Here is a 26,979-nt window from a genome sequence, read left to right as displayed (position 1 = left end):
ACTCGCAAAAAACGCCAGGGTGGAATTCGGTATCAATAAATGCAAAATGTTACACGCAACCAAAGAAGAAAATTCCGAAAAGAAGAAAATACCGAAACATTCAACTACGAAATTGTCAAGAAACTTAATAATCAACCACGCAAATATGAAAAAACAATTGAAACAGAAATATAGAACCGGAATCGAATTAATGCTAAAAAATAAATTAATTCTTGTGACAGTTTAAAATCAATAAATATCTTCGATATAACAAACAATTGCAGATCTGGACAAACTCAACACTCTTACAAGCACTATGCTCATTGAACAGCCAAACTCATAAATCGAAAGAGCAATCATAGCACGATCAGAAAGAGGATGACGATTATTCGACATAAAAACTTTACAACATAGACAAATGATAAACTTTGCGAGAATACTTCCTCACCAAAATCAATAAGTATCTTCGATATAACAATCCTTATATATTAATTTGGAGCTATAAAGTGGTCGATTGCAGATCTGGACAAACTCAACAGTCCTACAAGCATTATGCTCATTGAACAGCCAAACTCATTAATCGAAAGAGCAATCATAGCACGATCAGAAAGAGGATGACGATTATTCGACATAAAAACTTTACAACATAGACAAATGACAAACTTATTCTTAGTGGAGGAAACAATCAAACATGAACATAGGAAACACCCAATCATAGATTGGCGGATATATTGTTTAAACGGTATACCAGAATTCATAAAAATGTAGTGATAGAGGCTGAAAAATGTAAAAATGCCCTCGTACAAAGGAAACAAATAACGGACACTTTTATTTTTGTTTAATTTATAATATATATAAATTTTGTAATTTAATTAATAGATTATGAGATGGGCAAAAATTTTTGATTGGCAATGTATATTTGATGAAAAGATAATGATATTCCGTTTATCAAATTTCTGATGGCAATGAATTAGGATAACAGTGAATAACTTCCAGTTAGTTAACGCACTCCTGATTTCTTTTGACGAATACAATATAACGGAATTGTATAATATCTACACGAATCTAATTCTGTAGTAGCTCTTTTCTAAATCTATTTACGATTTGTGCATATGAGGCATTACATAACATCTGATTAAGACATTATTTATGATATATGTGTTATTTTATAGGTTTAATTATCTCTATGCCTCCATACAGCATATTCTAATTATAGTGAACGTTACGACGTTTGTTATGTTACCAATTTGATAAGCGGTCTAGTTTCGAGGTTTCATCTTACATATTTGGTATATTTAAAAAAAATTATTGCGTCTATTTGTTTTCTACTAATGCAGGATATCGATGCACGAAAAAATTCAATATGTACACTTAGGAAATGCGTAATTTAGTTTTGTAAATATTGAAAGTAACTGAATCAAAATTACATCACTTTATGTAAAACATACATAAGTCGTTAAAATGAAAGGAATTCTGCAATCACTTTTTTACTGAAACTGGTTCAACCGCCGCCGTTATTGACGGATTGCCATCCATATATTTATGCTAGTTCATTCGAATGATCAAGGATTCAATAAAGTCAATGAGTGAAAGTTATTGCTTGAATTACAGGTGTATGGTACGTGCAAAATAAATAAATAATTGATTTAAGTGACTAAAGTTTCACGATGACCTGATAGAGGACTATGTTAAAAAACAAAAATGATTATGGAAAGACATGTCCTATTCTTTGTTAGGCAGACAACTCTCTTATTTATAAAGTCCATATACCCACTAGATTTAATGAAATTAAGAGAAACTATTAAGTAAACAACAATATACCCTTAACTGAATTCAATACATACTAAGCGTAGCTAGCTGAAACTAACAAGGATTTAAGCATCTTTTGTTTTTTAGAATTATTTTAATGATGAAAAATTCAAGATGCTTTAGACATAATTCTAATCTATGAATCTCTGTGGTGTTTTCAGTATCCAGCTCCTAAATTCCTATTTAATTCAAAGTTTCACATGCTTAGATAATTTGAATAGTTTATTGATGATGAGTTATTCGAAATAAATTGTATCAATTCTCTTGACACCGTTAACTTCATTATATTCGACAATAATTTTTCCAATGTTTTTTTTCGACCTTTCGATTTCAATTAATTATTTTTATGTAATTACAAAAATATTTCATTGGAATGAGTATTGAAAACACTTTATTCAAGTTAGTATTATTAAACTGGTTTAAGTGGCACGTATATGCACTATATAGGTTTAACCAAGTTATAAGTGAATCACCAGGTGAAGGACGACGAATGAAAGGCGTGGACAAATCAGTGTAGTCGTTATTGTTATTCATCATTTAGCCTGTATTACATAAGATTTCAAGGCAACATATTCGTGTTACATATTTTGATATATGTATAGAGAGATTTCTTCGATTCGACGACGTAATCCTCATGTTTCTTGTTTATATCTGCACTATATTATATTCTCAAAAGATGTTATAGAGGTTAGAATACATAGCCAAGGATCTATATCAAAAAGGTCTCAAAAAATAACGATAAACAGAGTGTTTAATTAGGCCTATTCTACCATCAAATTGCTTTAACAGCTCTCCATGATCCAGAATTTGTTTCAATGCTATTTTCGTCTAAACCACATCATTCTGTAGACTTGGTGATTTTTTTATTTTTCGTATTTAGACTATTACCTAGTTCTAGTACTTTATTTCTTGCTATCGGGATGTATATTTGTCTGTACGCAGTTTCCTGTTGTGATTTCATAACAAATTTTTTTCTTAGAATTTTTTATTTATAAATTAAACTGTCGATTGAATCGTACGAACCAGGTTTTTCAATATTAGTTATTCTTAATAACAAAAGAAATTCTAGTTTTCTACATATACTATAAAGATAAACAAGCTTTGACACCCCTTTCTCATAAAATATTCCCCTACTATCTCTGCCATGCGAATTAATAGCTCATCGCCATCGAAATGTTTTGTCAATATTTAGTTCTTCATGCTTTTGAACCAGTGAAAATCTCTTTCGGAATAAACTTCTGAGAATCTGAGAAAATAGTTGTTCTTTGTCAACATGATGATCGTGGGAACTTTTGGTCACAAGTTTTGTGCGTTCTGGTTTAGATAATATGTTTATCAAACACTAGTTACTACTTTTTGATACTGCAAAGTGATAACCCAGTTGCAGCTAGAAGGTATAGGGACAAATTTATAGGTTTAGGTGGTGTTGACACCTTTTCATTGAATGAGAGAAGCATTCATTAGAATCCTGCTAATTTTCCATTAGTTTCCATCAATTTAAAAGATTAAGTGTTTTCAAGCTCTTTCAAACCGAATTTGTAACCAATTGCTATGTTTGGAAATTCAAAAATAATATTGTTGTCACCACCAAGAGAGGTGTATAGTCTTTTGTATAATACGACCAAACCCTAAAGAGACTGGAGTTAAATATAAAATAGAACGAAACGTGTAGGTACATTCTAGATATTCAAAGTTATAAATGTTTTATACCACAAGTATTTGATTCAAAATAAGTTTTGCTGGGCAATAATTTCAAGGGGTACTGGAAGCAGCTGCGATTGCATCTAGAAAATCTAAAATCTCATGTTAAAACATACTTTCCAGACAGAATTTACCCCTCACCTACATAAGTATAATATTGCAAAGTCGAAAAACACCAACAAAGCAACGTTACCAGTAAGACGTTCCGCAATTCTCGAGTAGCAAGTTTATGAGAAGGCCTTTCCCGTTCTGGTCGACCGGTATCTGATGAAAAAAGTCGTTAGTTGAGTGGTACCTCGGATGTAGTCAGGTTGATCCTTAGTTCGAGCCCTCCAATTTGTGGTCGGATGAAGCAACCTTCAAGCTGAACGGTACGGTTAATCGGCACTGCGTGTACTGGATCGACCAGAATCCTCACATCTTCATTGAACAAGAATTAAATCTGGAATGTGTGTCTCTTGGTGTCGTACTTTTTTGAGGGTCACGTAACGGACCATAGTTATCTGAAAATATTCGAAGATTTACGTGGGCGAAAGAACAACGATCCAATACTCGCGAACATCCGTCATTTTATGCAAAATGGAGCTTCGCATCCTAGACGTTAAGTGTACGGGAGTACTTTAATGTTCTTTTTGGAGGATCTGATACTCTGTGATTTCTCCCTATGGAGCCTTCTTGAGGACCGCGTTTTTTAAAGGGGACAACGCATCCATTCCCGACCTTAGAACTACAATCGAAGAAGAATTTGAAACTTTTCGTAGACAGCTTGACAAAATTCGTAGGACCTGCCTCTCCTTCGAGAGACGTTGCCGTAAATGCATTGACCAGGACGAGCATTTTTCGAATCTCTTTTAATAAATTCATCATGACGCTGCATTTTTCCTCTTAATGCAAATTTTTTACATCTGTATCATATTATACTATTGATTAATTTGAACAAAGAGCCCACTCAATTAGTCTAACAGCACAGAAGGATTTTTAGAATTTAATTATACCATAAAAACATTATTAGATGATACTTATAAGGTTATATAAAAAATACTTTTTAGGCTCATACATAGTTCAAAAAATAAATTAATAATTAATTCAGTCCATAAAAAATTAGTATGGCCGTGAAATGTCATGTACATACTAAATTAAAGTTTAAGTTTTACGTCTCAAAACTTCACCATTAACATCCAATTAAACTAATTTTTATCGAATATTGCAACTGAATATCAGGGCAGACACACCGTTACGAATTTTGTAATTTTTTAAACAAGGTTAAGAGAATCCGGCATAGAGGTACCGGTAGTAAGAATAAATCGTGAATTTCGTCATAATGCTAGGCGTTAATTTCAAACTTTATTGGTATGAATGACCGTGAGGTTTGAAATATTGATCAGAATAAAGAATGACCGATATTCTTAATAGTATTTTTCTAGAAATGTTTGATTAATGGTGTAAATATTTAAATACAAAATAAGTGGAAAATATATTTAAAGAGATTTTTTTGATCAATATATAGGGCTTAAATTTATTCAATTTCCTATTTCTTAGACCTTTTGATATTGTTTATGTTTCTAAGAACTTTGTTATGCTATAAAGAGTGAGTTTTATGTATGGAACGCCTCAATTATCTCGCAAACAGCTTGTACGATTTTTATAAATTTTTGTGCGCGAGGGTCTTTGCCGGAAAAATAATGAACTTTGTTATTTCAAATGGATCACAAAATATATATTTTGTATTTTTATAAATCCTTAAGAAATACTGATTATTTTTCATGTAATATTCACTACAGCTACGATTGAATAAACGTTGTTTTAATACGAATCTCGTAATAAGGTTTAGTGTCAGTAAGTTAGTAAAAACCCACAACAACTGAAGACAAATTTTTAATGTTCAGATCCATAAGTAGAAAAATTACGAATTTTAGAAAACATTCAGTAATGGCGATTACATCAGATTGCTCAAAATGTTATCATTTATTCAATACAACAAGCCATGCGATTTTTAAAACTTTCCAATACATTTTACAACATCCTTCATTGTTCAATTCTTCTTATCTTTGTGGTAATCCTATCTTTTAATTCCTATATTTAATTATCCTGAATATTGATAGGTTTTGATTTATAAACGATGTTTTCATAATTGACCCCACAGGAAATAGTCTAAAAGATTCATTTCGGGTGATCGCGGAGGCCATTCGATAAAACCAATCCATCATCTGGGAAACACATTATTTAAGTATTGCCTCACCATACACGCATTGTGAGGTGGGGCGCCATCTTGCCTTATAGCCAAAGTTTTGTTATTTTCGAAATCTAAGAGTTGTTTTCAGAATTTGAAAATATGAAATTAAAAAAATGTTCCTCTTCTTTCCGTGTCAATTCAGGGTGAGTGCATTGTTGTGATTTGAGGTGTAGTCATGAAGAAATAATTGATTGGGTGCATCCTCATGATTTGGGGCAAGAATTTGGAACATTCTATATTATTTTCTCGAAGCTAAGAGAAAACAAAGACCAAGTTTTCAAATACGTCAGGTCAATTGTATGTGAAGTTAAAGGACCGTCTTCAGCACCAAAATACATTTATGAGGAAGTCTGTCGAACCGATTCAGAACTTGTTCATGTCGAGGGAGTATCCGGTGTTGTACTATTATACTATATTATACTATTAGGTACCGAACAGAGACCGAAGCATTGTTTCACACCTTGTCGCGACCGAAAAACGAACCGAACTGAATGGAACCGGAACCGCATACGTATGAAACAGGCCTTAGGAGCATCTGCTTAATCATTTATCGGTAAAATTATAAAAAAATTGTGATGACAAAATTACTTTGAATTTTGGAATAATTGCTACACAACTGTAATAGTAACACTACATTTACAATTAAAAAAAAATAAAGTGGGTTTTATAATAAATAATAATAAATAACTGTACACAAGCCTTAAAAGGAACACAAACTTTTAAATAGACTACTGTATATACATTCTATCAATTTGTATAAATAATAAATAGTTTTTTTCTATTTGCTATTATAGACAGTAAACATTATTCATTCAAGGCGAACCTGCTCTATAAAAATAACATTTTATTGGAAAAGTTCGGTTATGAATAATGCGAGTGTGTAGGTAAAAGTAGTGAAGCAATTATTATGGTAAAACTACGCCTTCACATAATCGATTGTTCGTAATTTCCACTTCAGGATATACCACGTAAAAATGAGGATGGACGGATAGATAATACGATATTTTTCGTTAATTTGAATTCAAAAATTTTTCATGTAACATACCTCTTTTATGAGGTTTCTTTAAAAACTTATTAGTAATTGAATGGATGGATGAAGAAATCGATGGATTCTAGAAGTTTGGATATAGGCCTGCATTTTTGAAACTTCAGAAGTTGATTTAAAAATTTCAATTGCTTTCTAGCCATTAGGCCAGTTATTATACCAGCAATTGCTTTATAGTGCACAAGTGGTCTCTTTTGTGAAAAATAATTTCACCAACTTAACCTCACGATGTCTATACCAAGAGAAAGTAGCAATTTTCTGCTTAAACATAAATGTCAGTAATCTAGAAAACACCAAATGACTAATGAAACTAGTTGTGACTGCTTTTGACCGACCTAAGGTTGATGGGTCAAAATAATTATCCATATCAAGCAGGGAGCCGGAATTTGACAATATAGCACTTTTTTCTTTTAAAAATTTAGGAGAATAGATTCATCAACACTATAAGGAACTGATCTGAGATCTGATTTAATATCGTTTTGGGTACAAAATATGTTTTGATCATTGGTATTTAAAAAATAAGTCTTTATCTATTTATTTTCGCCCAATATATTCAACTTTTTTCACATACCTTGAGAAAACCATGTGGCGTCCAATCTTTATCTTGATCTCTTAATTTGATTTTAAAATAATCATAATTTGTATTTTTCACAAATTTGCTTAAAAACCATTTGGTTTGTTTTTACAAATCAGGTTTGGCACGTTTATAACAAATACCAGGCACAACACTAATTAATTTTATCTATTTACTTATCCAAACTTTATAAATATTAATATAAAGTGCAGAATGAGACAAATAGCCAACTTGGTCCTCAAGATATTTGAACAATTGAACAATTGCCTCAAAAAAGATCAGTGATAATAAGTTTGGCTGATAGATCTATTCAACTTCAGATCCTGAATTTAGATGCTTAGCTATTCAAAAGCAATAATTGCATTAAAAGAAAATATTTATCCTGAAAAACATAATAAAATAACATATTCAAGAGAAGGATAAACAGATACTATAATCAAGTAAAAACCAACTATCGCATTATTTCAATAAATATGATATTAGTATAAGTCATGAAGGACATAATACATTATCCAAATATTTCACTTAATTAATATTTAAATCACCAAGAAAAGAAGTAATATTATATATTAAGTGCCTTGTACTAGTTGTGACGTTGACTACATAGGGCAGACATCTCAGTATTTTGGAAATAGACTAAAAGGTCATCAATACGATAAAACAAAATAAAACTGCATTAACGAACTACGAAATATCAAAAAAACATAAATTCAATTATAAGGATTCAAAAATTCTTGAAACGAAATCTGAAACACGAAAAAGAGAATTTTTAGAAATGGTTCACATTCATAAGAACGAAAAAGCTATAAATAATAAAAAATACCTAAATAATCTAAGTAAAATTTATAGTTCTATTTTGTGAATTCTAATACAACTGAAAATAATTCAATTGACGACTGCTATGTATTTGAGATGTAAAAACTAAGGAAAAATTAATCTCGCAAAGAGCTCCTGACGTTTCTTCGGATTCCTGACTTTCATCTAATGTTAAACAGAAAATGAATTGAAATGAATAGCATATCAAGAATATTATGTGAAAGAGGACTTGAAAAGAGCAAAAATAAATAAATATTTGTCAAGAAATATTACAAAATAGCAGATCTACCTATTTTTTAATTGCTTCATCCAATATTCTCAATTAAAATGAATTATGTGTTAGTTACTGCGTTACTAAAATATTAAATTAATGTAGAGTTGTGGGTTGATGATAAATCACCTCAATCTCAAAACAGTTGCTTTTATTAGATTTTGTAATTAATTTTACTCACTAAAATAAAAAAAGTATTTTTGTTTTACGTAATTATAAAATGCCAAGAATCGTGTGTAATTTGTTTCATAGAACGAAGAAAAATAGGAGCTTGTGTTTATTTACCTGTGATACAGACGGAATATTTGTTTTCCTAATTAAAAAATTGTGAAAAAATCATTGGATATCCTACCGAATCTCTTCTAGGTACATTCTCATTCAATTGTCCGATCTAATTGTATTTATCCAGAGATATCCTATTTAAAATTTTTACAAGCTCTGTGACTTCATTATAACTTGCTAGTTGTTTTTTCTTTTGAATAAAAACCCAAAACGAAATTATACAAGACCAATTGATCTCATAAGTTTCCTGAAACAGTCTCCATAAAGATTGAGCGCGACTTAAATCTTGAAAGAAATCAATACACTTTGGTACACCATCTTATTTTTGTGTTTCTTCTGGAGCTATAGAATTATTCACAATTTTCTGAATTGTACTTCAACGGATTCTCTTTACAGCTAAAGTCCCTTTCAATGAAAAGTATTTCTCATCGCCTCGTTCCACTAACTTTTACGAACAAGCTCGTGAAATGGGTCTTTAGGCCGACCCTGTCCAGCTACAATGGAATTTTAACAATCGGCGAATTCGCTCGGCGCCTTTGATTTGATTTTTATAAATGGCGGATGTGCCTTTGATGAACTTTTATTTTTTTAATAATAATTTCTAGGAAAGTCTATTCATTTCTTTCTTGTGTTTCTTTTCGTTCTAGAGCTTTGTAAGATTCTATTTGTGGTATAGGAATAAGTTTATGTAGCGCAGTTAATATCAAAAATAAGTTAATCAATGTACGTCACATTATTAAATATTTCATCAATTTTCTTATCAATTAATGGGTTACCATCAAAAGGGAGAAAGGTTCATTAAGAGTTGGAAATCCGATTACAAAATTCTATGTAAATAATGTAGGTTCTAGACTCTATAAATGTGTTTTCATACTATAATTCTTATATTTTTAGTATAATTTGATATTATATTTATACAAGGAAATGTATCATAGATATATTCACGGATATCCTTAAAGAATGATCCTTCAAACGGGTCGTTACCGATACCAGAATAGAAATAAATAAGTATCACTTGCCGATGCTGAAATGGAAAGAGAAAGGAGTTAAACTCATTGTTTTTCGGTCCATGTCGACGGTATCTTGTTTCTTTAAGCTCTCGCGCAATCGGGGATTAACATTATAAAGGACACACGCTAAGGATTTGTCACAGTAATTACGATTTCAAATACGCGTCTAAAAAAGTTATCTTTAACGCACATCTGATTTCATGTAATTAGATGCTTTTTTCCTCATAACCCAACACGATTCGCTATCTATTTATATATGTTAAAAAAATGAGCTTCAAGAAAAAAAGGATTCAGTGAATTACAAAATTGAGAAATTGATTTAACACAATCGAACATTTTAACCACACGTCAATAGTAAGAAACTTCTCCCCGGGAAGTAGTATGGTGTGTGTACTTGACAATGCATTCAGATTGCCATTTCTTCAAGTTAAAGAATAGCTAGGAGTCATACGTGGCTATAACAGTCTAATATAGTTAATGTTGAGTCTTACATTATTCCCAAGTAAAAATTCATCGGCACCATTACCAGACGAATAATGATTAATTCAAAAACCGCTACTTGATAAATGCATCTTGGATCTTCTTCGATCATAAGTTTCACTACAGTAACTGAAGAACAGGACCTAGTGGCACATGCCTCCCAAAGCTATATCAGTTTTCTTTTAAAATTGTTATATTAGCTGAAGACAGTTGCTCGTGAATGACTTCATCACCAAATGCACCTTGTAGCCTTCCAAGACTTTGTTGTTCACTCAAATTGACCTGGTAGTTACAAATGCAGCGTTGCCAGATTTAGCTCCTCTAATTTCGTGGGATTTCAAACTACGAAAGTCACGGTTTTGCATGAGAAAAACGCACCTAGTCACAGGTCGCCATTTCTCAGCCTCAACAGCACAGTCATGAGGATCCTCCAGATTTGGCCCCTAGTATTCACTCGTAGTATTTAAATCTTAAAAAACACTTTATTCTCTACAGATAGTGTGGTAAATCAGTAGTTTGCAGAGATTGAGTGATGTTTTTTTCTCGAGACACAATAGCAACATCATGATGAACATGTGTCAACCTTCTGGGAGACAGTATTGAATTCTAAAAATGATATATTTGCCATTTTTTTTATTGTCAGTAGGATTAGAGTTAGACCCCGCATTTATTGTAAACTGCTCGGGCAAATAAGAATATTTTTCACAAAAATAGAGAGAAGTTGTATTTTTGTCATCCAAAACAAGCATGGGGAGAAGATATGGTACTTAACTGAATATAGCTGGAATCAACTTCGAAACACGGCAAGAAATTTCTATAAAAAAATAAGGAAATATAAAATTTTAATCAAATTTCTTCAAAATTGAATAACAACGCACTTACCTCAATGTTGAATTCATAATCTGAAACATTTATTTTTTATTTTGCTCTATTTTGATCTTAGAAATACATGTTGTTTTTCGGGAAGATGAATCGCATGGTAATAAATCTGATGAGCGAGTCATCTGTGCTAAAAGACGCTTAACGGTTAAAAACTCGGGAATTGAAAGCGATTTGTGGCATGGCTCATGACTCATGATCAGACAGACAACTATTGGTTGATCTGCACGGAATCGTGTTTGATTTGAGCTCTTCACTATCGAATAGTGAATCAATCGTCTAATTGTACGAGCAATTTGTCAACTTTTTGCAAATTTTGTCTGTTTTTCGAGGTTCCTAGTCTTCATTTAACTTATATTAACGTTTAAAGCGCTCACAACATCTGTAAAGTCCTCAAAGCTACTACATTAACATCATAGACAAACTTTTAACATTTCGAGAACTTCTTTTGAACCGGAATAGGCTCAAATTTGTCACTGCTTTTCTCAAAAAATACATTTAGTTAGAGACACTATTTGGACTAGTTACAGCTTGAGTAATTTTTGCTATGAAAATTTATTCACTGTAATCTGGTACCTATATGAGGTTTTTGAAATGTCCTCATCAATTATTCTAACAATCCTAAGATAATTAGAATCAGACTATCAAGAAACTTTCGAATATTGAGTTTATTTTATTGAAAATAATGAACCGTAAAACTTACTGTATAATATTACAGCATTTATTATAAGTAGAGATGCAAATCAAGCTATATATGGATTACAGAGGGCGTGGTGATTTCTTAGATCGATAAAGCAAATGGATCGATCTCTATGAATAGACAGTTTCGAAATTCGGCTGATATTTTTAACGACACAGCCCACATATTGTTATTTAAAAAGGAATGTAAATATCACACTGAACGTTTGTAGTAGGTATATTAGATCGAGCTAAGAAACTGTGAACGAAATCTTAAATCAAACTACGGTATTTTTTTGCTATTGATGGTTACTTTTTGATTGTTGTGAGTTCATCTATGAAGATATTGTTGTATATTATTCGTTTATCATAGGAAAAAATGGAATATGTTCGATAGTCGGTATCCTGCTAAGATTATTTATTAAAATATTTAATAATTTAAATGAAACAACAATAATTAGTAAATAGTTTTGCTGCTGTTGAATCCTCTCAACTGAAGGACCTAAGATCATAAATCCACATTTAAAATATTTTTCTTAATCTTGAGGAGAAAAGATCTTAAAAAAAATTGTTTCTTCTGCATACAGTGCCGTTTTTATGACTTTATTCGTCAGTCGATCTGAAAATATACAGTTATGATCGTTAATCCTTATCTTTCCATTTTAAAATTAATAAACAATATACCGAAGCCATAATGTTTTGACTAAGTATGACTTATTTTGATTTAAGGGTGTATTGGTAAATTGTTTGTTGTTGTTGTTGCATTCATGGTCACGGATCAATGCAAAAATTCTCTCTATTTTGTCTAAACAGCTTTAAAAAGTCCTTGGAATAAAAGCGAATCAACTCATTGTTATTTTTGTCCCATTATGAGGAAACACGTCAAATATTAAAGGACAAGGTTTTTCCATGCTCATGTACTTATCCGAAATGTTTCATCTTCGTAAAGTCTACTATCGCTTCCAAATTTCGTGTTATGCTAGGACGTTTCTTAGTGTTTTTACTGCTATCACCTTTTTTTGAACGTTATAATCGGTGAGTGTTCGGCCTCATTTAAATTTCGTTCTGCAGATCGCGACCAACATGTGGCCCTTTTCGTGTTGTGGCTACCACAGGAAAGAATAAACTATTATTGAAATTTTTGTAACACCTAGTCTAGAAATTCCCGATTTGGAAGATAAAAATACTTACTAAAAATTCGTGATAGATATTACAAATTAAAAATTTTAAAAACTACAAGAAAGAGACAATTCACCCCACGCATTGTTTGTAGAAATAGTTATTTTCGAATGGATTCTAACAATTAAATAAACAAGTAAAGAACTAAAAAATCATGGAGTTTATTAAGTGTTGATATTTAAATCCTTGCAAGGAATCAACTAACAAATAAAAATCAAGTCTCATGTTTAACAACAACGTATAATGATTCAATAAAATTTCAAAACACATGAAAAATCAAAGTTACCATCGATGTTGATGTGTTTTTATTATACATAAAGTTTATTTCGTATTGAAAGATCATTCTAATTTATAGACAGCTTTCAGTGGCTCTAGTAGAACTAGCAATTTAAATTGTAACTTCTAATACTTTCGTTTCATTGGCTAGCTAACCGCTATCCTATACGAGTTAAAGATGGTTGATTCCTTAGGAGAAGGATCACTGTGTTCCTTTTGAAGCCAAGCCTTTTCCATTCTTGAAAAATCTAGAGATTGTGCATTTCATAAAATTCTAAGCAAACAATATTAAGGGGAATGTGTACAATATTTGACAATTCAAAGATGGTTCTTTGAGAAAAAAGTGGAACTGGGTATTGCATTTAGAGACATTATCGTATTTCATTATCTACTTAGTGATTATTTTTTCTGCGAACCCCTGTCGTTAACATTTTTGCTGGTGTTAAGAGTCATCCTAAATAGCAACTTTATATTGGGTTCGATCTTAAAAACATATGCACTGTTAGAGTAGAGGTTTGGGGGGCTCTTCTTTATAGTAACCGAGCAGTATTCGCTTTTAACCAAGTCAGTATTACAGCTGGGCGTTATATGAAGTTTCTGAAAGAAGCATGCGTTGATGTTTTGCCGTGGTCATCCAAGTCACCAGATTTGAATTTCATCGAACATGTATGGGATGTGCTTTAGAAGCGACTGTTAAATTTGTACCACACTACATGGCTATTCCAGTTAGTCAATGAAGTTAAAAGTTATATACAGTCTTAAGCACACATCTTGCAATGTCATCATTTCATTCGTGATGGAAGGCTATCACAGAACAAAAACGAGGAGAAAATTATCCCTTTTGGGTGTAACATTTCTATGTATATATATATATGTCAAGTATATAGTATGAATAAATGTTTTATCTTTAGAATGTTAATAAAAATATGAAAACAGACGTATTTTTCTTAACTAATATATCTATCACCTTGAAACTAAACATTCTTTTATCAAAATAGAACTTGAAAAAAGTTATTTTTTATATAATTATGATTTTCATTGTTGGAAGTACATGGTATTGAAGTGTGGAAAATAAAAGTTTAATCTACTCTGGGTGAAGTGTATGTTTTCCAAAAAATAGCAACAATGGGATTGTGTTGTGAGACCTTTATATATAAGAACGGAAAAAAACCTTTTGTTGAAATACAATTTATCATCTTATCACTTTCTACAGTATATATTAAACAAATATTCATCATAATAAAGAAACATTTCTTCTTAAATTTTATGCATATGCATGACATATATATTATTAAATGTGTGAAGGATAAGTAATTTTCCTGAATCACAATAGTCCATTAAGCTCCTCTTGGGTAAAAATGATTGTATCTACCAAGCACATAGTCACAATTGCTTAATTGTTTGCTAAATATTGTGCAGTCAACGTATATTAGTTTTTTGTTTATTATTCTTCGTGAGAATCACTAATTATATTCTTAAGCGCTTATAATCTTCAAGAAATTGTGTGAAATTATTAAAATCTTCAAATAGATAGTTTCATTTTTCTCATTATGATCAAAAATCATACAAAATTAATCATTATCAATGATTAAAATTATGACATGTACATAGTTTTATACAGAACTTTCTCGCGTATTCCTGAATTCATTTATAATCTTCAAGTGACTCGATACTTGAGGAAATTAGTTTTTTTATAATTAATTCGAATATCCAATTGAAATATGAACATTATATATAAGGTTGGCAGTTCGAGAGGCTGCGAATAAGCTACATATACAGCACACAACAATTGAAAAACATTTAAAATGTCTTATGCTAGTTGAGACGCTTGATATTTGGATACAAAGAATCAACATTTCCGATATTAACCTTAAACTGTTGATGAAAAATGGGTCCTGTATAGTAAAATAGAAAACGATCATGGAGCAAATACGATCATCCAGCACAAACCACATCGAAAGCTGAAAAAAAAACAACAAAAAAGCTCATGGTGTCAGTTTGGTGTTATTTTTTTTGAGCTTCTTCCAAGGAACCAAATGATTAGTTCTGATGATGAAGCAATCAAAGAAAGACGGCCAGACTTGTCAAATCGGAGGTTTAGTGTTCCAACATGATGGGAAGTGATGTCACATCTCCCATACAGCCCCGATTTGGCACAATCTGATTACTATTTATTTCGAAGTCGGCAGAATGCTTTGAGTGGTCAAACTTTCACAAATCATGATCAGCTTCAATCGCACCTGATTCAGTTTTTTGCTGATAAGGACCAGACATTTTATGAGCGCGGAATCATGAAGCTGAAAGAAAGATGGCAGAAGGTTTTTTTAATACTATAATATTCAATACTAGAGGCGCTTGTATTCCTCATAGAATCTACAGCTTGAATAAATTGAAATTTTAAAACAACGGACTATACTGTCAATCCCCAAACAGCAGTATTGAAATTGTTTGAAAAACCGTTATGATTCAATTGATTGCGTAGAAGAATTTACAAAGATTCACACTTCTCCACACAACATAGTTAAAAATGGAATACGTTTTCTTCTTGCAGTGTATGGTGTGTTAAAAAACTGTTTCATAGAAAAATATTAATATTTGAAGTTTATTTAAATCTGTATGGAAAATGAAACAGTACATTTATCTTATCTACCTCCAAAATCTGCGTCTGCCTTTCAACTGTTTCAGAATAACTGCTTGATTCTATTTTTTGTAACTGTAACACGGGTGGTAGTAAGGATTGTGGCTGTCAAACCGAGGGATTATTTTGTTTGCCACTATGCATCAATTTTTAAGGAGACTTGCTCCAATATTGAATCAAATACAACAGATGAAAATATTTATTATATTGAAGAAGTGAGAATTGAAGCATCCTTTTTCTTAGAACAGCGTAAAGAAATACCGCAAGAAGAAGAAAGTGAAGATAAAGAAATAGTTGTTGAAGTAGAAATAAACAATTATCTATTATAATAACATTTAGAACAACCAATACACTGTGATCATTAGCAATAGTCCCATTCTTTCAATCAATAGGATACGAAAACCATATAAAAATGTGCCAAGTACCTTACATTATAGATGTACGGAAAAAAGTATAAGGATAATTTTTGTAGTGAATTGTATGATCTACAACTTTTGTCTCAACTATATTCGCGATGAAACGTTATAAAAACTGGAGAAAACGTTAATTTCTTACGTATGACCCTGGATAAATTTTTTTGTAGGACTAGGATCGACAGGGTTTTTTGACATTTCATTTCTAATGGTATATTTAACGTCTCTATCAATTTTGAGCTATATGCGGATTTTCTTATAGCTCATTTTTGTCTATTTTGACTGAATTATAAACTAATGAAATCGAGCACGACAAACACAACTTCCGAGACGGCATATTAAAGTCTTTTTCTTGACTTTATTTATGTACTGATCATAAGAACTGAATTCATATAATCTCTTATTTTTCTTCTAGTTTATACCACTCCTGTTATGCGGAGGCGTATTTATTGCTGAGACAACAGCTAGAAGAGTGCGATTAGAACAATCCGATGAAGATGATCAAGAAACGGTTAGTTATTATGCTGCAGAACCTCAAGAAGATCAAAGACAGGTTGTTTTAGTATCTTCAGCAGACAGATATAATGGTGAGTGATCTCGTCTCATTACAGTCAAGCGATAATTAAGGCTAAAAGAAGATAATTTTTATATATTCAACATATGAATTTTTGTAGAATGTTCTTACCTCTATGTTAGTACATTATAAATAGCAGTATTTATAGATCTATATAAAATCCAGTGACTTGTCCCTATGTTTTGCATCTTTGATTGATGAGCTTCACTTTTCAATGAGATTTCCTCTGATTTCAATATTAGAGTAGAAGAGGCCTCTATTTATTATAAAATTATTCTAAAAATTTCTCTTTGAATTTCTCAGAATCGAAAATGTGAACGAAAATCTAACAGACATATGTAAGCGTAGTAAGTGGAAAGCTGGATACAGTGATAATTTTTAAGTAGATTTAAGTAGATCTGAAGATATATTTGATATATTTGCCAAAGATAAAGATAAGATGAATAATATATAAAAAATATTGCAGCTTCTAGTAGATCAGTTGTTGTGTAATACAGCTCCATTATTCATATTTTTAGTTTTATAGCACCAAAAAGTCTTATTTATTATGGAATTATTCAATGGCAGAATGATTTCCTTCACAGTAATTTCTTTTCACGCTAATATTTGTGATTCTAGCGATTTTCCAAGGCGTGGTAGCAATCTTGGAAGTCTCTGAGTGTAACTTGTCACGGCTGTTATTGAGTTTGAGGAAGAGAAAGAATACGAAGAACGATAGATCTGGCTGTAATAATTCCGGAAATCTTTTAGGAAGCTGAAAACAGCGTCTTACTCAACGCGAAGTGGCAGGGTGCATGATCGTGATGCAGCAAGCAATTTCTTACTCTGCTGACCCTTTATAGGCTGTCAAAGAAGCAGATGAGCATAGTTTTTACGACTCTTCTTGAATTGTTTACGGTAACGAGACCCTTGTTCACCGTTTATAGAACCATCAACAACTACTTTTAATACTTTTCTGTCAGAGTCACCAAATCAATCAATTTAGCATCAAATTTGATCGCGACGCTCTAGAGCTTACTTATCTAATTTTTGTGACGAGTCCCACTCTCAATTATGGATAAACTACCTATCTGAAAAAGAAATAATGATAGTACATAGCTGAAAAAAATATGTATGAATAGAGCATTTGGAAAAATTGTCGTTATTCTAGTCGTTCCTACAAGCGCTCGAAAAAACTAGACTTATCCATACACAATGAAATTTTGCTGTCTTATTATTATGTCATTTCTGATAATTAAGATTCTGTTATCATTGAATATTTGTTAAAAATATACGTTCCAAGAATTCACTAGAGCTCATCATTCTCTTCCTCTCCATTTTCACTTAGATGACACATCTTTTCCTCTTTGACATTTTGTGTGCTTGGTAATAGATTCTGTTTATTTGATTAACAAACACACCTTCTAATTGACACCTTGTGAACTAGTATTTACCTGAATTTTAAGGTCTATATGGACAACAAGCAGCTTCTCCAAGAAGTATCGAGAGTAATTACATACCACGAGGCTCTGCCAGAGCCAATGAAGGTAGAACTAAGGAGTCCAAGGCACCGCCAGTACAAACTATTAGAAATTACAACAAAGTCAACGATGACGGTTCTTTTACTTTTGGATATGAAGCCGCTGATGGGAGTTTTAAAGAAGAAACAAGAGGTACAGTTTTGTTGTATTTATTTTTATATCAATGGATTCTTTTTATATTGAAATGAATCTTCTTATATGAACCTTCGAAATTCCTTATAAAATAATATTATCCATAATCTATAATCGTCTCAGGTACTGACTGTGTGGTGAGAGGTAAATACGGTTACGTCGATCCTGATGGAAACAAAAGAGAGTTCACTTACGTTTCCGGTAACCCTTGCGACCCAAACGCTCCAAAGGAAGAGGACGAAAACGACAAGGAAACTGAAGTTGAGAACGAAAATGTTCCACAAAATTATCCTACTAGACCTATTCAACAAATTCGAAGACCTTCGATTAATCAAACACCTAAGCCACCAGTAACTTTGTTCCAAAATGACTACTCACATGACGAAGAAGAAGAGCCAGAGCCAGAACAGTTATTAAGAGTTACTCCACAACCACAGGTGAGACTTTATAATACCAGATAGATGCTCTCTTTTTATTTTTGTTGCTTGATAAGCTTATGTGAACTATATGAAAATTACCTTATCTAACCTAACCATTATGAAACATTAAAAAAATTTTGTAAAATTCTTATAAAAATATGGTATGCAGCATTCTTGAATATCTACCTTGCAGAGAGTCTTCAGTTTTTTATTTTTATTCATAGACTATCGTTTTGCAATTCTATATCCATTTAATAGTAGTTTTAATAAAATGTAAGCAACTTTATACACATAGTTCAATAGAATATGTGTGATGGAAGTTGTCTTTATGAGCGAAAATAACGTAAAAATGTTACTTCTCACTGACAACAGGTACTATTATGTGATAATATATGAAAAATCCCGTTCACTGTGAATGAACGACGAAGGCGGCTCCAAAAAGTAAAGTGTACAGCATGTGGTGTAAATGTTTTGCTGTGGTCAAGTTGATGAGAGATGGATTTTGTCCGTTAATTAGTACACCGTCAAAAATGTCACAGTGGCACGTCTTCTTCCTTATTAAAAATGGTAGGCTGTTTGCTCAGCAGACTACTAGAATTTTTGGAAGTCTTCAAAATCTCTTTTTGAAATTTTTTTTGGATAATCTTTTCTGATGCAAACAATTTGAAATTATATAGTTCCAAGAAAAGATCCTCAGTAATTTTTGAAAGAAATTTTGGTGATAGCATTTTAAAGGTTGGGGTTAATTTCACAAAGTCAAGAATTTGATGTTAGCGTATCGGTTAATGCGAATTAATGAAAGATAATACTTCGACTTCCTTGAAGAATATTTGAAACTAATTTTGAATAATCATGATGGTCAAAATTGGAAAAAACAATATGATAATGTACCTCAACCTCAACCCAAAGAAAAATCTGTAGGGAATTATGATTAGTCAAATTTACATTGGTAAGACATGATATGCTGCAATGAATAAGTTAAAAAATGCAATGAAGAATATCTGAGCTAATTTATAACTAGATTTAATTGACGTTATGTTTTCAAGAACTTATGATTTAATTGGAAAGAAGGGAGATTGGATCTACCGTTGACTTAGAAGTGATTTTATATTTGAACTTTCTCTCAGGATCATATTAAAACTGGTCAGAACAGCCTATTATTTCATGCGAATAGTATTGAATTAAAATGATAAAAACCTAAAATAAATCGTGCGGAAAGAAGAAAAAATCTCATATAGTTCCCGAGATGTGAGTATATTTACTAGTCTCGAATTTGATTCCCTGTCTTCGCTATCCCTCGGGCGTAAAAACGTTCCTTGTAAATATTACATTTCTTGATTGACAATTTCAGAACGATTAGAGATTTAGAAAACTCTTATGCACTTTGGTAGAAAACTCAAATGTGTTATTTGATGCATTGAAAATACACAGGATGTTCAGTTTGAATTAATAAAATAATAATTATTGATGTTTCAAAAGGACCAAAGTGACCTTCAATATTTGAACACATACTTTGAAATAATGGAACAACAGATATAACGATTGATGGTTGGAGGTACCCTAAATCAATATTGTCAACTCCACTTCTACATTAAATTGATTAAAAGGAATTATACGCTTTATTCACTTCCAAAATAAATGGAATATCTTAAGAGTGGTGAAACGTAGGTACATGAAATTTTATTCAAAATTGACCTAACTTTCCATGGACAATTAAAAAATTTGAATTGAAAGTTCGGTTTCAAAAATCACATTTTTGATTTGTTTTTGCTACATCCTGTATGGTTTTAATCAATTTTAGATGGGATATGATCGACTATAGAGCTAATAAATAGAAGTGACTCACTCTTTATTATAGTCAGACACGATATTGAGTTAAAGACATATTTGCCAAAAGGAAATCAGAGCATAATACACTCAAAATCCAAATTTCGCAGAAAATTCATTGAATAGCCAAAATTGTTGTATTTTAGTTATGATATCACGAAATCGTAAAAATTTGTCAACTGCATTTTGGTAGAAATTTCCAATGGGATAATTCATTCCAAATATATGTGGTCCCTGAAAAAACGATAGTCTAACAACATAATTTGAAGAGCTGCATTATATTCATCTTACATTACATAACATTACTAATAAAAGAAAAATTTCTCATAGCATGTTCGTCGTCCAACTTATATTTCCCGTCCCCAGTATGTATCTCAACCTACAGAAGATTCAGAGCTCGATAGACCAAGCTATCGCCAACAAGTTATCTCTAGCACCACGCCTTCTTCGGTAATTTATAGAACCTCTTCTCATCCAGTGACAATAACCCCAAGGCCAATAAATACCACTCCTACTCAAAGACCACAACTTCCAGCTACTACCTATAGGCCACAACTAGTACAAGTGAATGTAACTCCAAGACCAAATCCATTGTTATACACGAAACAGATACAGGTAAGCTTAACTAGAATGATAATTCCATCAAAGAAATATTATTTATTCCGTACAGTCCATTATAAGGTTATCTATCTGTGTATAAAAGGAACAAGATTTTATTTCCAAATAGCAGATATAATTTTGGGAAATTATATTTGTTCTTTGGAATAATAATACATTATCAATATCATGACAGAATGGTACTTGTTATTCCATTGGCTCCGAGGGGTAAATCCGAAAGTGGTAATTATGAATTTTCATAAAATCTGTCTTGAAAGGACAATGAGTACTTGGTTTTTTGGTATTGGTAATTGAAGGATCTTCATTTTACACTAACTTGAATCAATTTGTGTAATGGAATTAGGAATTGGACCTATGGGATTTAGCTCTGGAATACTGCACGTAGCTCTAACATTGAAATCAACCAAAGGTTTCATGTGGTAGCGTCTGCACGGAGGATGAAAGAAAAACAGTCTTAGTAGTTATCAATTTTCGCTTAAAAATGTTCATCTATGATTCATTTTTGTCATTAATCGGAATTCAATATGAAAATGAATCCGAACTTAAAAATTTGAATAGTGGTATGAATGTCTGCATAATCCTAACTATTTGCGAAGACATACCTAGGAAGCGGAACTCGTATATTTCCGAAATTTTTGAATTATTATTTATTGTATTTCTGTTTTCTCAGTCAACTTTACAACCAGCAATTTCACCAGAAAAAAATGACTTCGAAGCCGAGTTCCAGAGATTCCAACAAGAGAATAACATCGTTTCCCCGACTCCTACACCATTCACTGTTAGAACCACAACAGCTAAACCTCAATCTTCAGCCAACCCAGGTATGTACTGAGATAATATCTAACTGGAAGTTTCATGCTGGTAATCAGATTGTTCATATGAGTTCTTGAAGATTTATATTGGCGTTTATTGATATTATCAACGTAATTAATAGAATAAGTTAATGCTTAGTTTCTGTGACTCAAAAGTCTAATTGTAGTTGAACTGACAATACAGAGAGCTAAACTTGTCAATTTTGATGAGTATTGGAGCGATATCTACTCTTGTTAGTCTGTAAGAGGGTTAGTACAACGTACCTTGAACTATTTTTTCTGTCGAGTCGTTTGAGTTGTGAGTCTTGCTAGATTGATATCTATATTGAGTATATTTTCATATCAGTGGATTGATCATCATTATTACTAACAAAACGTTAATAGTTTCTGTAGGAATTTGAGAGTGATATGAGACTAAACTCATTATAGGTATACGTATTGTTTCTAGTAAAATAGAATTGCACGTTCCCGTATCTGATATATAGTTTTATTTATAAAACAAAAGGTGGTCATATCTAGTTTATAATATTTTGAATGATCTTTGATTTGAATTCGCAGAAAATAATACATAACTTTTCATAAACGATAAAAAACGTTGAACTTGTAATTTAATTTGAGGTAGTGATATCAATAAGAAACCATTGAGTATTAAATCGGGGCTATAAAGAGGACCAATTACTGAATCAATATTATTTATATGTTTTGCTTATATTATATGGTGGGATGATTCAACCAGTTTTATATTAAATACACTGTTTACACTACCACTACACTATTACTTGCAATTACAGTCTCTGAAGCGCGTTTTGATAACCAAGTGATCGTCTTCAAAGACTGAAGGTTAACTGTTTAATCGACTAGTTTTGTTACTTTTCAATATATAATTCGTTATCCTTGTGCAGCATCACTGGTTTAAATTATGCTATTTGCATCGCAATTAAGGTAGAGCCTTACCACATCACAAGCCCTAGCTTTCTGATTGATTTTTCTCTCGAATCTACCAGGAAGTAATTATTCAAAAATCAATGTTTTCAAAGTAAATATATAAGTTGAGAAATAAATCAAAATTCTTTAACTCTTTGTCAGACAACTCTCTATAATTTTCATGATTACATATCAATTTTAAGCAGCCATTTATTGTTTATTTGTGATATGCTAACAGACTTTATAAAAGAGACCATTTGGTTCATTAGAAGCGAATAAGGATGATTAAACATACAGCTTTATATCTTCAACAATTACATTGATGTTTATGACAAAAAAATTTTTATTATAGGTCAGATTTACACAAGCGCTTTAGTATTCGATCCTTCCAGTGGACAGTACAACAACCAAATATATCAATCTCTACCTCAATCCGACGGCGATTTCCTGTTGAAACAAAGAATACAACCTTACGTACAGAGACCTCGTCCACAGGTTTTAAATATTCAGCAACTACAACAACAAAGTCCTTTGTATTCCCAAACAGTCAGAACTCAACCCGTACCTCAGGTAAAAATTAGAATATTAGATGCCAAATTTCAATATAAAATATAAGTTTTGAGTTGTTCTTTACAAAAAGATCTGCATTAATTGAAAGTTGAAATTCAACCATAAGATATCAATTTTTTTAGCTATTTTAATAGGGTGATAACAAAATATGAATTCTATAGGAAAGAAAGTAGGAACGATGGGATGAGAAAAAGCAGAGTACTCTATGTGAAATACAAAGAAAATGGGTACATAAAATGATTTCGCTAGTATAATAAACAAAAACTAGAACTATCACTTCAAATACAGCATTACTATTTTTTAATTTAGAAAGGATTCACTACAAATCCTCAAAACTATAAGGAAGTAACTTCAGGAGAAACCGATTTACAATTTTCCACGTATTTATACCCATAGATGGGTTATTCGTAAATTTACATCGAATATATCAATTTCTGTGAAATCATTCAGAAAAATTTAGACGTAGCGATTCCTTTAAAAACCTATGACATAGCTGACGCCACCATACCACAACTAATATTGTAGCAAGACAGAAAATCTGAGCTACTTGAAATATAATTTCAGTTTAATTTTCTACACCACTGAACAATTTAAAAAAATACGTAATTTTGTGTTAATAACAGGAAGTATCTCATATAAACTAGCCAGTGAAGGAGTGAATATTATGAACAATTTAAATTACATAATTCAAAGGAAAGATCCAAGAAAACCACACTTCACATTTGAACAAACTCTCGATTAGTTCAAACAATTTTGTTTATTTTTGAGTTGAGATATATTGTTCTATTATGTTCGTTGAACTAACCAATTCTTTGACTCAGTCTGGCCCAGTGGGATCTTGATCTTGAAAGTTAGAAAAATACATTAATAATGTTTGCATTTTAAAACTTCATCTAAGTGACCGATTAAAATACCTAAACTAATGTTAATTATTTATTAATGTAGGTATATTTCAAGGAAATATCCTCAACCTACTCTTAGACATCCTTCACACAGCATGTCAAACATAAGTAGCAAAAACTGATGACTGATGCATAGATGCTTCAAAATGTCACTATACCACAGGGATGACTTGGAATAAATGGCACGAAAACTGAAGGAATATTACAGAAAATGGAGACTTCAGATGAATGTAGAAAAGACACAGTACTTGTGTATATGACTAAAAATATCAAGTAGTCATTTTTCACAAAAATACATATGATACCAACATGTAGAATAAACAGGGCAAGAACAATAACTAAATGTAGTTCTGTGGAAGTGGAATACTGACATAGGAAAACAATGAAAACTGACGATTTACATTGCAATGATCAGAAGTACATTGGTATATGGATCGGAAACGTGGAGAATTGAAAAAACAACCAAAGAAAACAATATAAGTCACGGGAATGGGTGCCCTAAGAAGTGCAAATAGAACTACAAGGTTGGATCGGGTCAGAAAACGACACAATAAAAGAACAACTAAACTTGAAAGGAACAATTATATTGAGAAAAAACAGTTGAATTGGTACGGTCACGTGCAGAGGGTGGGAGAGAAAAGATTGCCAAAATAAATGGATAGCATAGGAGAACATCGGACAACGTTGTGGGAAGTTTTGAACCTGTGAGCCAGTGATAGTAGTTATTGGCGACCAATTTTCACCCTCTCCATAATCTGAATAAATGAATGCTAAATTTATTTATGCTTATCTGGCGTACCAGTTGGGGGATGGACTAACTGAAGCAACGAAAACTCGTCATAAACTTTTGAGTTTCACTTTAACTTGGCTAAAATTTCCATTCCAGTCACTTTTGAGTGAGCTCAAGTATGCAGTAATAAAATATTCACGTGAGTGGCATAAAATATAATAAGAAAATTATAAGATACGTTGATTTTCTAATGCATATTTGTATTGATAATTATATGTATTGTTGTCTAAAAATAAATGGGGGAATGAGTGATGTTTAGTATCATATGATTAATAGAAACAATTCGATTGATTCTCTTTATATGATATGAACGACTGACGGCAATTCTTCCCAATATTTTTAGTTGAGAGAGAACGGTGACCGCAGCATAGAGAAAATATTAAAGATAGAGAGAGTGGGATTTGAGTGCAATTGTACTATTGTACGAGAGAGGAAGAGCATAGGATTACCACTTTCTACCTCCATCTACTCTTCAATGAATTCAAATCTAGTTGTTCTTCTCTGCTGCCATTCCAACCACTTGAATTACAACATCATTTCGCAATGGCAATTAATCTCTTTTTGTAGTTGCCGTTGACGTTTGTTGTTACAAAATTTAAAACATTAAAATGCCGTCTGCCATTTGGGCCATAATATCGTCCATAAATATTGAATCACAAACAAAAACATAAAAATATTATGAAAATAAAAAGTAGTACACACGTCAAAAAGAATGGAATTTTTAGGTTAACAGCAGCAATGTCGAGTTATGAATAGGGTCAATAGACGTAAAACGGTAAACGTCACCCGCGAACGGCAACGGCAAACGTCAAGTTTATGAATCGGACTAAGAACTACAAAACCTGATTCTTCATTAAATATTTCAATGATATTTGTTGGCCTCAATAATAACAAGTGATTAATTGTTTCAAAAATTGTTTAATTTATAATTGAGTACGAACCAAATAATATCCGATTTTGATCATTGCCAATTTAAGACTTTGAGAGGGAGAACAAAAAATAATCGAATAAATATACTCTTAATAAATACGATCAGATTTCAATTTACGGAAGTGTCGACAATGTATTTTATTACTTTGTTTTGTTGTATAACAAACTTTTAGCTCCAGATGGCACCCAATAAATTATTGGTCTAATAAACTTTGACAATATTATGTGATAATATGTCTACGTTTCTCATTTCAGGCTGCCTATCAAGCACAACAGTCGGAGATACAGTTTCAAAATTCAGCTCAACTATTTGCTCAGCAACAACAAGCTAGACGGCAACAAGAACAGCAGCAACAACAACAACAACAGCATTCGCAGAGACAGCAAGTCAGGCCACATTCTCAACAACTTTACTACCTTCAACCCTCTGAAGGAGGATTAGCGTCAAGTCAGCTAGACGCGTTCCTTAGGGGTCACAATATTCAGTTTTAGATTTTACTAAATGAAGCTGTGACAAAATAGGTAAGGAGGAAAATAATTTACTTATAATTAAATTTTAATCCCGTTAATTACTCAGATACTAAATGTTCCGCACTTCATTGAAAATCTTAAGAAATCACATTCTTTAAACTAGTCTTACTATTAGGTAATTGTGGTTTTTTGCCAGAGCTATTTAGTGTTAGTGTATCTTCTTCTTT

At 31.9% G+C, this 26,979-nt stretch overlaps 1 protein-coding gene across 1 annotated transcript in view; it reads left to right on the top strand.

Moving 5' to 3' along the window:
* Nucleotides 1-26,979, top strand: part of LOC130445237 (transcription factor SPT20 homolog) — a 58,328-nt gene that overhangs the window by 27,391 nt on the left and 3,958 nt on the right. The window contains exons 2-8 of the mRNA XM_056780788.1: nt 16,679-16,850; nt 18,283-18,489; nt 18,613-18,926; nt 21,066-21,350; nt 22,024-22,174; nt 23,442-23,659; nt 26,537-26,803. Of these exons, the coding sequence (XP_056636766.1) occupies nt 16,679-16,850; nt 18,283-18,489; nt 18,613-18,926; nt 21,066-21,350; nt 22,024-22,174; nt 23,442-23,659; nt 26,537-26,773 (1,584 nt within the window). The 3' untranslated portion in view covers nt 26,774-26,803. The remainder of the gene's footprint in view (nt 1-16,678; nt 16,851-18,282; nt 18,490-18,612; nt 18,927-21,065; nt 21,351-22,023; nt 22,175-23,441; nt 23,660-26,536; nt 26,804-26,979) is intronic.

This window comes from Diorhabda sublineata, chromosome 6 (genome assembly GCF_026230105.1).
Source record: "Diorhabda sublineata isolate icDioSubl1.1 chromosome 6, icDioSubl1.1, whole genome shotgun sequence".
Lineage (NCBI taxonomy): Eukaryota > Metazoa > Arthropoda > Insecta > Coleoptera > Chrysomelidae > Diorhabda > Diorhabda sublineata.
The sequence above is the reverse complement of the archived record's forward strand: the minus strand, read 5'-3'. Positions and strand labels throughout refer to the sequence as shown.